Source organism: Phaenicophaeus curvirostris, chromosome 10, assembly GCF_032191515.1.
Source record: "Phaenicophaeus curvirostris isolate KB17595 chromosome 10, BPBGC_Pcur_1.0, whole genome shotgun sequence".
Lineage (NCBI taxonomy): Eukaryota > Metazoa > Chordata > Aves > Cuculiformes > Cuculidae > Phaenicophaeus > Phaenicophaeus curvirostris.
The window spans coordinates 7,739,180-7,752,038 of NC_091401.1; the positions used below are offsets into that span (position 1 = coordinate 7,739,180).

Here is a 12,859-nt window from a genome sequence, read left to right on the forward strand (position 1 = left end):
TTGTGAAGAGAAGTTCTGCTGCACAAATCTCTTGGACCACGTGCATAAAGATCGTCTTGTTGATGTAGGTTTCTGCATTTCCTTAAAAGCAGAGAGTAGAATTCCTCAGGGAAGCTTATAGGGAAATTTAAGCTTTCATGAGACAAGACAAGAAAAATCTTGGGATTTCATTGTTTGCTGTTTTTCAAAATGAAACCAACAACAAAAGGAAAATAAAGAATAAGCGAGAAGTAATCATGATGGATGAGGTTACCAGGAGGATGTCAGGAGATTGGAAGAACTTGTGTTCTCATTGCGTCATTGTAGAGGAATGTTCTAACAGCTTGAAGTAATAATCATCTCAGTACTCAAGTTACAGTCAAAAAGGCAAATGGAATACAAGGATTATCTGGAGAAGCAAATGGGAATAAAACTGCATTATTTTATCAGTCTCAATCAGCGCTGCTCTTTATCTGAATGAAAAGGCATATCGGTCTCAAAATAGCGCATAGAAGAGGAACAAGAGTGGTCAGAGGCAGGGGCAGCTTCTGTACAATGAAAGATCAATATTTGACTCCTGTTGGGGCAAGAGCTAAGTCAGGAGCTATCAGTAAAGCTACGATCAGTAAGGTTGAGTCAGTAAAACTATGAAAATTACTAAGGAATAGTTATTTCAGATATACAAACTTTTATTCGAAGCTATAAATTAGCAGGCGGTAGTTTTCTCGTAGCCCCTAACCTCAGGCATATGCAGTCAGCCTCTGACTTTGAGAATAGTCTTTTAGCTGCTGATAGTCCTTTGATTTCTGGCTACACCAATAAAGGCATTAGAGCATACACTGTGTGCCTCTTAGGCCTTTTTTCTTCAACTAGAACAAAGCACCTTTATTTAACGTCTTCCCATTAATCTACAGGGAAAATAACTGCTTATATAAATGGGCATGTACACACATTCTTCCTTTAATGCAGGACAACCTTCTTTCCCTGTGAACCTGCATCTTATGCTGATAAGTTTAATATGTTCCCTTTGCTTCATCTCCTGGTGCGTCTTCTGTCCTTTAGACTTATAGAGACTTTTAGAGCTTTTGGTGCTTGTGTTAAAATCGACTTCTCTGTCCATTAGGAGAGTTTTTCTGTCTCAGAACAAATTGACGATCTTTATGATTTAAAGAACTGTGAAGGCACATTCAAGGTCAAAGTAATTTCCTGTTTGCCCTAGCGCATTTTCTTGCTTATTTTATTTCCTGAATCTTGCTTTTGTCTGGGCAAGTAGGCAAGGTTACCCTGAAGATAAATGATGCTGTTTCCACTTAGAAATTGCAGATTGGTTGATGTGTAATTTGCAAGATTGATTACAATCTTGAGAAAGTTGCAATCTGTTACTTTTTTTTAAATACAGACCTTTCTAAAGCTTGGTAACATCTTCAGCAGCAGGATGGTCTTTCTGGAGTTAGGAAGGTGCCTAGAACAGTGAAAATGATAAAGAATGACTTGAACACACCCTCAGAGGTACTCATTCTTAGACTAGCATTGGGCTAGTGCTGTAAGAGGAGGTGCTCTGCAATCTTTAATTAAAATGTGTTGCCAAAGTTCTTAATAGATTGCTACTTTTAAACTTCCTGGAATTGATGAATATACAGATACGTGCTGAGGTGTCATTTTGAGTCTTACAGTAAGCAGCACTTGACCAAATGTGCCCCTTTTGGGAAAGGGGAGCTGCTTAACGAATTCCTGTCAACAGAGACAAGAAAGAAAAACTGTAACAGATGGACGTGGATTAATCCAGACATCAAAACAACCTAAGATACAGTAATCAACATCAAGTCTTCTTAATAACTGGTTACAGTCTTTTGGCCTGAGATTTCCCTTGAGCTCTCAGTGCAGTTAGGTTCATTTTGATGACTGAAGGAAGCCTAAAGAAACTTACATTAAACACAGGATGTTTTTATCAGTCTGGCGTGCCAAAAAGATGGGCAGGAGATTGATGAACAGGCTGCGGAAGACCAGGCATTTTAATCTGCACAGACTGGTAGGTTGTCTGAAGTGTAGTATGAGTAATAATATTTTATATCTAGTATTTATACTAAAATACATCATTAAAGAATAATCATGCTGGGTTGTTTACTTTATGAAGTACTTTCAGCAGTAAGATATCTGCTTTTTATTGATGATGTAAATCACACTTGATCAAGGGCTGTCCTTTCGGTCCTATCTCACAACCAAGAGCCAAATTAGGCTTTCTAGTGTATCTTAGGAGAAAGAGTTAGCAATTGCTTTTTCCACAATGTCCAGTTTGAATAGTGTACTCTGGGGCTTTGGTTTACAAAATTGAATGTGCTTGTTAATGAGACTTACATTTGTTTTTAAATTTTATTAAACATAGAATTCTGAAAAGTGTTAAAAGTAAACATGAATTCATATCTATATTTTTAGTGGTGGTTTTTGTTTCTCTCCTGGAGAGTGAAAGTTGCATGGTCTATGTTTGAGTACTTAAATTTAAGTCTGCCCATTTCTTTTGTATCTATTTTTTTAGTAAAATCCTAAGTGATACTGAGAATAAAATAAGTCCCTGCCATTGTTTTAGGAGGTTGTTGAATTTTCTCTATTTAAAGTGTATCAGCTTATTCCTGTGCTTATTTTAGCCAATATTCTGTTTAGCTGAATGGAAATAAAACTAATGTAGACACTTTTCAAGTGCTTCAGGGGTTTTGTTGTTATTGTTTTAAAAGGGTAACTGAGATGTATTTGCTGTTTACATTTACAAACAGTTTTCATGCATTAATTTCAATGTTTCTTGCCGCTTGTAAAGGTGATTCCAGAAAAACTTTATCGTTGAGATAAAAATATGGCATTATGTCGTGCTTTTAACTTGTTGCAGCAAGCTGGTAATTAGAATTGGCTCAGGTACAAACTGAGAGGAACCTTATTCCAAGTATTTGATGTTAATTTTTACATATGGTAACCACTGTCATTACTTTACCTTGTTAATTGGAGGCAGAACAAATAATGTTACTTTGCATCCAGTGCAAATGCAGATGTAGCTTTCTGTAAGGGTATTAAGCTAGAGGAAGGTACCTGTACTGATGCAGAAATCTTCCTTATGTGCTGTTTGGTTGGTTTTCGAGGGTGTTGTTTTTTTTTTTTTATTCTGGCTCCCCCTGCCTCCAACTCCCCTTGGTTTAATAATCAGAATATGAAAAAGGGCTGACAGGCTCTCAGCTCCCTGGAGGACTTCCTGGGATTCACTGGTGAGCCTCCTCGTTCTGCCGCCTGGTTCTGGAGGCAGGCATTCACAGAGGCAATTTCAGCTACCACCTCTGTGCTAGATGATTCTTAGATTGTCTCCATCCCCTGGATACTTCTTTTCCTGTCCAAATAACACTTTATCTAATCTCTACTGGTAGGTGTTTGACCCTCCCTTGAAATGCTCTTTGACCAACACTAGCCCTTGTTTTTACTCCCACCTGTTGTTTTTCCAGAAACTGACTGTTCTTCTAGTCTGGACTCCTTTGCTTTGTCCTGATCTTGTATCATCTCTGGAGTTACACCATGTCTTTAACTACAGGTTGCTTTGTAACTTGTGAAAATCAGGATTTGTGTCATCACTACAGTACAGGCTCCTTCTACAAATAACTGCAACTGTATCTTCTTAGGCGTCAGCAAATCTTGCTCAAAGTGGTTAACAGCCATATGGAGTGTAGGTGACACAGACTGCTGTATTCTCTCACCAGTGTGATTGCATAACCTCTTCCTGAAGTACTTTTTTAGATTTCTGTCTCCATTGAAATGAAGTCATCGTAGCTTCACTTCCAGGAATTTTTTTTTTCCAGGCAAGCTTTTCCTGAAGTGCTAATTTCTAAACTCTGTCGTTGATGCCACAGTTGATCATTGGGTGGGGATCAACTTCGAAAGAACCAGCCTTAAAACACAGCAAACCTGTCTTATCTTTGGATAAATAGATATAACAGCAGCAAAAATAGGTACTTGATACTTTGTGTGTCCATGTGTTGTGATGTTCCCTTTCAGAATTTTAAACAATCTTCTCCCACATTTCTCTTGGTTTGGAGCCTATGGAGACGTATGCATATATGTGTGTATATAAATATTTATGTGTAAATGAATTCTTAAAGATGTTTTTTGAAAGTTACCCTACTATTGTGCTCTCAGATCTTTTATAAATGTAGAACAGTGTCAACATTCAAGGCCACATAGAGAAAAACATCATAAAAAATATTTTCACTTTGACACTTTATAAAAGACTCAGAATTCTAAGCGTGTAACTTGTAGTTTGTTCCAAACATCTTAAGTTATAGCCAGGAATTAAGAAATTTATCCATAAATTTCTTTCCAATTCACAGGCATTTTTTCAGACCATGTATTTTCTTTGACTCTGCAAGAAGGTAGGACTCAGGTAGGGTCGCAGTCTTCCCATGAGAAGAATTCGCATTATAAAATACTTGTCCTTTTAAAAGGATTTTTGCATCTGCTATGTCTCGAGCACTTCTTTACCTTCATTATCTATTTTATCAACATAGCTTTGAGGGCGCCGCACAAGTCAGACTGAGTTTCATATGGCTTAAACTGATAAGCCATTGTATTTTAAGGATATTAACAAAGTCTGTCTGGAAGAAGTACTTGGAATATTTGTATGCGATGTTATTGAGTGACTAGGAGTAAATGGTGCATTGATCTCATTACCCCACTTTTATATTAATGTACTTATTATTTCTGCGTATAATGTAAGCTGTCATGGAAGATTTGTTACACAGGATAGGATGATAGCTGTCAGCAAGAATTTCTTAGGTGGGAGAGTATATTGCACTACAAAGAAGTGTATGGGGGAATTTGGTGATCCACACTAAAATGCACATCCCAAGTACGTGGATTTGTAGAATCAGGGTGCTGTAACTTGTAGCAAGGCAGTCTTCTGCCTTTGTTTATCACACTGAGAATTTTCTTTGTTTTGAAAATGTTTTCCCTGGTGTTGTTATCATGACTGTTTCGTACAGAAAACCATGGTGAATAGTTTTGGTAAGTTTTTGTTGGTTTTTTGGGACAAGCTTATACTGAAAGCCTTGACACTTAACTGATTTCCTAAGGACTCTTTGATGTGAGCTGGAGGATTTTTCTTAAAATAATTGACTGAAAATCTGAATGGTGAATTCTGTAAGTAACTTGAATTCTTTTAGATATTTACTATGTGACTTGTCCTTTTTTACTGTGAAAAGACTAAAGAAAATGCATACCTATGGCAGTAAGACTCCTCTGATTTGCACTGAAAATCAAAACAATTTTATTGCAAGTTCATTATTACCTAGGAAGATTTTTTTTTGCCTAATAAGAAATTTTTTTTTGCCTGTTGTTATACCTTTGAGAAGTGATGTTGTTTTCATGTTATTTGTAGTTTTCTTATTATGCTTATAGTATTCACAGAATTTTGGAAATAGGCATTATGAACATGGCACATTAATCACAGAACAACAACAATGGAGCGTCGACTTCTGGTGTTTAATCTTAATATCCCTAATCGTCTTGCTGACTAAAAAAATCCCCAGCAAAATAACCCCATGAGACACCTGCTGATGTGCAGCATAAAATGACTGTGTTGTGCCACAGTGATATCTTCTCTCTGTAGTTTTATGTACAAGGAGGGGGGAAAAAGCAGAAGAAATCTTCAAATGCTTCAAAAATATTTAGTCTGAATGTGTTATTAAGGTTTTTTGCTCTGTGAAACGTTTTCAGAAAGACAGAATTTGTGAACGAGTGCAATTATACTGCATGCTCCTGTTTTGTTCAGTTCAGGTTTCTAATTTATGCAAGCAAGGAAGTGAAAAGATGCTATTGGATCATATGCAGGCAGTGATTGAAACTTGGTTATTTTTGATCCGTGCTTTCTCCACCCAGTATCTGTTATCATGCACAGCCATCCTCATAGCTGTGGTTTTCTAACATTGTACTGTACCTGCTACCCAGTTTCTTTTAAATATCTGTTATCGGCTGGGAAGAGCAAACAAGCTTTCGATCCCGTGGGTTCTGAAAAAGGAGAAATAAGAAAAGCATTTGCTTGCTTTTTTCTTTTTAATTGCTCAAGATTACATTCATCATTGAATCTCGGGTAGGGAAGGGATGTAGGGAGTAGAAAGGCGTAGAAGAAAAATAGCATCAGCTATCAAGAATTTTTGTTTTCCTAGTTTGTAAACAATGCTGCTGTAATTCTATCTGCATTTTTTTTTTCCTGCTCATTCACCACTCAGCAGCTGGTAGGGAAGTCAGACTGCCTGGCAACCACCTGCAGAGCTGCAGAGATGAATTACATTTTCGGAAATAACACACTCCTCTATTCTCGCGCCAATCGAGGCAACACTAGCTCAAGCCACAGCTCTGTAGGCCCAAAGCACAAGCAGTGGGCAAAGAAAGGCTCGACAGATGAGTTGCGGAACGAGCCTTCCCGTTGGCAGCAGATAGTTGCATTTTTCACTCGAAGACATGTTTTCATTGACTGCATTTCTGTTGCTGCCAGCTCCACCCAGGTAATATGCCACTTGTTGTGTTTATTCAGTCTGCATGTTTTCTGGTTGCTTGCTAGTCAGAAATAGCAATTATTTATATATGTGTGTGCTTTCATGTAATCTCTGTTTATGAATGGTGTTTTCTGTCTGCTTTCATTTTCATATTGTACTGAGATCTATATAAATTCTAGCATTAAAGCATGCAAATGGAAACACTAGATGAGGCCTGATTTTTAAGTTATTTGGCGAGTGCTGACCCTCCAGCAAATTTAAATATGAAGTATTTTAATGAAATAATGAAATACTGAAAAATGTAGTTTGCATTTTATTGCCTAGCACTGGAGGGGAATCAACATAGGTAAGTAAGAACAGTTCCATAGCTGTAGTGAGATGACAAGTCAAATAAACACTACGTATTTCCTAGCTAAGGAATTGTATGTAAAGGATTAAATAATTTGAAGTCTTAATTATATGTGGCACAAAAAATTCTAATCTGTATGAGTTTTCTGTGGTTTTTTTGGCTGCTAATAATCTATAAATAAGGTTAAGAAATGCATTGTTTAAATACAGCCTGTCCATTTAATAGTGCAGTCTGTAAGAAAAACACGGCATTTTTCAGCTTCACTGTCAATTTGCTCTAAGTGGTATTTTTATTAATCAGCATTGAACGTCTGGTTAAAGGAGGCAAGCCAAATTTTAAGTGTATGAATTTGGGGTGAGTGCTTAAGGTTTATATTGAGAGATGTTTAACCACATGGACACTAGCTGATAAGCGTCTCTTTGGATAATACGACAAAGAAAGATCTATGGAAGAATGCTGAGTTGTCAGCAGTGTTTGAAAATGACAGGTTAGATTGTTTTGCTTACTGCCAAGCTTTTGTCAAGATGTTGTTTAACCTGAAGTACTACAAAAATTTGTAAGAAAAGGAAAAATCTGTTACTCCCAGACAGGGTGATATTATTAAGGTGATTTGTAGCTGTCGGTAATTGTTTCAAAGTTCCTCTGAAATCTGCTTGTTGTTACCTGTTTTTTGCTTGTGAATTCAGAGTAAACAATGAATAGGAGATCTTAAGGGGGTATTTTCATGTTGCATGAGTGTCAGAGAGGGATCCTGTAGTTTCTGTAATGGGTCATTATATGCATTAGGTAGACATAATAGCTTTTAAGTAGTGTTATTTTTTAAAGGCAAAATATAGGGTATTAGCCTCTTGGATAAACATTATGGTTGCATTTATTTGTTTTAACCAGTAATGATGGAATGCATGAAACCTGCAGTTGGATTGACTAATCGTGACTAGAAATTTACTGATAAATAAAATACTGAATAGCCTTTGCTTTGGATGTGGGTTGGGCCAGATAAAGATCCTGAGCTCCCTTCAAACCGGAGCTGTGATTCTGTGACTACGCCAGCGTTTGTTCTGTTTTTCTGTTATGAAAAAGATAGCTTACCTGTTTGAAAGCCTGCCAGATTTTTCTCATAAGTGTGACTGTTGTTCTGTTAAAAAAAGCTACTTATACGTGTTCGTGGCCAGGAGGAGGGTAAAAACCCCATAAAATATTTTGAAGTGGTTGTAAAAAAACTAAATGAGCAGATTCAGGTGTAATACACTGGAAACATAAGAGCTTGTGGAAGCCGCCTCCTCTGGGAAGATGCTGTAGTGTCTTCCTACCTTATCCACCCATTGCAGCTGTTGTAGCCTCAGGGAGAGAAAAAGGCATTTAAAGATTGCTCATTGTGGTGCAGTTTTGTTTTTCAGTTCTCCAGTTTTTGTTCTGTGATGTCGTATGCTGAAAATTCTTGACAGCTTTTGTTTGTTCACTTAAGATACATCCCCATCACTTGAAAGTAATCACATTTTTTGAGTCCAAATAAATAATTAGACATCATGTACTTCTCCAACCTTCTCTGTTGAAATTCTGCTTGTGATGATGGGCTTTATATATTCTTACTGCCATGACACCATGATTTTTAACGTGTACAAAACCAAGCTGATACCTTTTAAAGTACTGATCCCCTGCTTCCCTGTGTTAATCTGCTACATAGCACCTGGTTTTAGCTGTTCCTTCATTTGCTTGCTTTTCTGTGATGGGGTGGGATGGCATGAAATGGTGATACTTGCTTCGTTCCTTTCATTATACCATGAAAGGGAAACGTCTCCTGGAGGCTGGGCTGCATGCTTCTGTCCTCTGGGAGTGGCAACAGGTTGCTTTCTCCGCAGCAGGGTGGCAAGAGGACTCTTGCTGAAGAAGGGACTTTGGGTTTTGGGGTAGAGTGTTTTTTGAGTAGGGGATCTTGTACCCTAAAGAAGCAAGGAAGAAGTTGACGATGGATACGGTACCGCTGCTTTTGCTGTGGTTATCATTAGGCTTATGCCCAGGAGAATGCAGTGTGCCCAAAAATGCACTGTGGCACGGAGTAGTAGTCAGAAGTGAAAGGCTACTATAAAAAGCCACAGTATCCTGAAGAGTAGCAATCCACTTGCGGGCGTTAAAGGTGCCTTATTTACTAGAAGTGCCTCTTTTTAGTGTTATTAGAAGAATTGAGGCATCCATCACTCATAGGAAAAAGGCAACAGTGGAAACAAATAGTGTGAATGGATCCAAAAGAGAGTGAAGTGGTCATTCTAATTCTCTGCTCATGTCCTGCCCTAGCCAAGATTTCCAGGGTGCTTTGCATGGAACTTGAGGTGGTTGCAGTGATTTCTAAATTTTACGTTACTTTAGTAAAGAGGATTTCAGTGATGAGATATTGCAGTCTGTCCATACAGCAGGAGAACATCCCACCAGGTTAATACCTGTTCCCTTTGCAACGGGGAAGTGCTGTTGAGGTAGCAATGCCCTCTCAGCCCCCTAACCACACCAGTCTCCTTTGAGTCCAGGGAAGCTGATTTAACATGTGCAGGCATTTGAGGCCTTTATTGATTGTTGTTTCTTCCTTCTGCATTCCCTCTGATGAGGTAGTTAGTCAATTAGAAGAATTAGAGAATTTGATTAGAAGCTGGTCTTTCAGTTTTTGTCAGCAAGTTTATTAATTTCTTTAATAAAAGCCAAATCTGTGGCATAAAATGGAATATAGGATGAAAGCAAACATAGAAAAATTGATGCTGTCACAAGGGTGAAAAAGTAAGCTATGAGCTTAGTAAATATATGGTTAAGCAAATAAAAAAATACTGGTAAAAAAATACTGGTAAAAAAATACTGCCCTAAAAGGAGAGATATGCATATTGCATCAGCAAAGATGACCATATCCAGGGCAGTTCTTTCCCCTTAAGTCTTTCCAGAGCTCTGTAAAGCACCTGTTCCTGGCAGTGAATACGGCTATCCTGTCTCAGCGTGCATTTGGCTGTCAGTAGTATTTGGTCCGTGTTGTGCTATAAACTCAGAAACTGATTTGTCTGAAACTCACATGGCATTAAACTGGCTCTAACAGCAATGCATCTAGGCTATTCTTGGCATGTAACATGGCTTAAGAGGCTTCCGGCATTTGATACTGAAAAATTGTTTAGCCCTTTGAACATGCTGTGCTAATTATACTTTTGTTTTTTGGGACGTGTTTTAGGAAAGATGGGAGGAGGAGAGGAGAAGACAGAAAACTTATGAATTTAAAAAACTTAACTTTAAATTTCATAGTTTATCAGCTGCTTCTGAATTGTTTGAGCCCAGTCATTGTCTTTGTATCTCCTCCTTTTAAGATACTGGTACAAATTTTACTGTACTTCATTACTCCTAGATTATTGTTTCAAATGTATTGAAATATTATGAACATAGTTCTAGCGTGTATAAAATGCTGTGTGTAATCAGGCAACGACAAAGAGGTGATGTAAGATGCGTTTAAAGATAGTGATTAAAAAACCCCAAGTCTGTAACCTAGCTCCTTCTTTATTGTACTTTTTGCAGTTCAGGAATTACAAAAATAGATTAACTATAGCAATATTTACTATCTTTCCTATAACTTTGTTATATGTACGTATTTATATATTTCTAGACATGCAGATCATAACATCAAGGCACACGCTAAAAATGTGAGATAAGAAAATGTAAAATAGTTGTGATGTATTACGCAGGGGTTTAATTAAACAAGAAGTTGAGAAGTGGAAAAAAAAAAGAGGGGAGGGTGCTTAACATAAGACATGGAATTAAACTTGGAACTTGCAGCAGGAAGGTGCTGCGACTAAAAGTTCAGCGAATTTGATAGCAGTTGAACTATTAAATATCTTGGGCATGTCAGGATGTATGACAGTGGGTGATCGGTTTTATGAACAGTGTTAAACTTTGTGGATGTGCAACTGTTTTAGCATCCCCTCAAGTATAGCGGTGGGACTGGGACTTCATTACACCAGCCATGGCATAATGTGAAGTTGTTTACTTGCAGGATTTGTTTTATTCAATACTTTTTTATTTAATTAAAGAGGTGATAAACAGATGATACAGTAAAGAAGAAAGGAGTTAGAGGAGTGACTGTAGGGAAGTTTGTATGAGTACCTAGAAGAACTGTTGTCATTGTTAAATTTATAGTGCAGACTTTTCCTTGAGTTTAAACTTTAAAGTGTATGTTGTCAAGAAGTGGTTGCTGCCAATATTGATGAACACATGGGAAAGCAGTTTTAAATAGTATTTGCTTTTGATTGCTTAAACTATAAGAAAGCACCTTCTGAGATTTAAGCATGAATTTTACTGTACTAAGTTTCCTTCTAAGTCTTGGGTTTGAGCTACGTGATATCTCACATTTGTAACAGGGTGCATTTGTTTTGCAAATTTTTCTCCTGTCACTGGTTGCATTTTCCATGAGAGGACATTATAGCAGAGATAAAAATGGTGTGAATTTATGCTGTAAGAATAATGCGTTAATGTGAGTTCTAATCAATAGGCTAAGAAATAGGAAATTCCCGACAATTTAAATTTGAGCCTAATGGGACTGTTTCTGGATCCTTTTGTGAATGCTTTCATTTTGTAAACACTTTCTAACTCTGCACAGTGGAGATGGAAACTTCTCAAGACTGTGAAGTTTGCTTGATGTTTTTTGAAAAAATGCAGTTTAAAAAGCATATTAAAATCAATAAATCTTGAGAATGTGTCATGGGGTCATGTACTATCATGTAGATTGTGTTAGCCTGATGCTGGTTTCCTGCTGTGGCCGGTTGTCTCTCCTTTTACCAAGCCACCCAGTAGGCTCCTGGAGTAATGGGGCTGTGCTGCATCCTTCCCCAACCTGCGTGTGTGACTGTAACGTTGGCAGGTACAGAGCATTCATCACCTGCCTTGAGGCAGCGATGGTAAGAACAGAACCACTGGACTGGTGCTGTGGCCACCTGCGGGCTGTGCTTGCTTACCCAGAGGGTTTGGGTTCCATTTTCTCTCATGTGTTTTCTCACAGCTGCTCTGTCTTACTCAGAGTTGGTAGCAGAATTTCTTCATTTTTCTGTTCTGTTTTGTCTCAAGAAAATTTACTTTATCTAGAATGAGTCAGAAATCTGAGAAGCGAAGGAGAAGGGGACACAGGATGCCAGGATGTTTTGCTTTTGGAGCAGGCACTGGATCCCTTCTTAATCCATTGTTTACAACTCTAACAACTCAAGTGGACTAAAAGGGTCTTGCTGTATGAAGCCAAGGGCATGGGAGCCCATGGAAGAGGTAGGACTCTAGGTCTGTTATGTAACATTGCTAATTAATTTTATATTGTAGTAGTTGCCCTCTCAGTTGAGGATTGTATTGATTGACAAAGTGTTTTGAAAGTCAAATACAGGCCAGTCTGTCTTTCACTAGCTGTTGGCTTGCTAAACAGCTCTAGGATGGCTCCTGTGGTGTAGCATTTCTGTTCTGCTGCCAGAGTTGCTGTATATCTTCCAGTTAATACAATTATTAAGTAAATTACTGTCTGACAGAACCACTGACTCTGAAGTGAATACCATCTTCTTCCTGTGCCTCTATTTTGGTCTACAACATCAAGCACACTCTCAATTATGGTTAAGGAAGTGCAGGATGATTTTTTTAGTTGGAAGAAGCTAGTGCAACAGAAATGTCTTGGATGTTTATAGAAAACATTACTTTGTCTTTTATAATTATCTGCATCCGTGTTTGAGGGCTGAAATGATGTCATGTGTTGTGCAACTTAAGACACTTTTAGTTTATTACCAGCTCAAAGTCTTGGTAAACTCTGTGTCCACGGCCTGTCTGGGATTTATAGTAGCTCAAGGAGAGAAACTGTTGTCTTGTTACAGCAAGATAAATTTAAATCTTTATATGCACTCTAGCTGTGCTGTCTCTTTTCAGAAGTATTCAGTTCTCTTTTCTAGAATCTCTGTTGGGGGCAGGAGGTAATTGAATTTGTCTTTATGAATAAGAGTTACTAAAATTTTCAGTGAAGCAGGTA

At 37.8% G+C, this 12,859-nt stretch overlaps 1 protein-coding gene across 20 annotated transcripts in view; it reads left to right on the top strand.

Moving 5' to 3' along the window:
• DLG1 (discs large MAGUK scaffold protein 1) overlaps positions 1-12,859 on the top strand; it is a 152,089-nt gene that overhangs the window by 61,099 nt on the left and 78,131 nt on the right. For 2 of the 20 annotated variants that reach the window (XM_069865372.1, XM_069865373.1), the window contains exon 1: positions 5,933-6,509. The exons of 13 other annotated variants lie outside the window; for them this stretch is intronic. In XM_069865372.1, coding sequence (XP_069721473.1) covers positions 6,285-6,509 — 225 coding nt within the window. In that variant the 5' untranslated portion in view covers positions 5,933-6,284. Of the gene's footprint in view, positions 1-1,929; positions 2,009-5,928; positions 6,510-12,859 lie in introns of those variants that run through there. 5 more of the 20 variants (XM_069865376.1, XM_069865380.1, XM_069865370.1 and 2 more) reach the window with 5 other exon arrangements.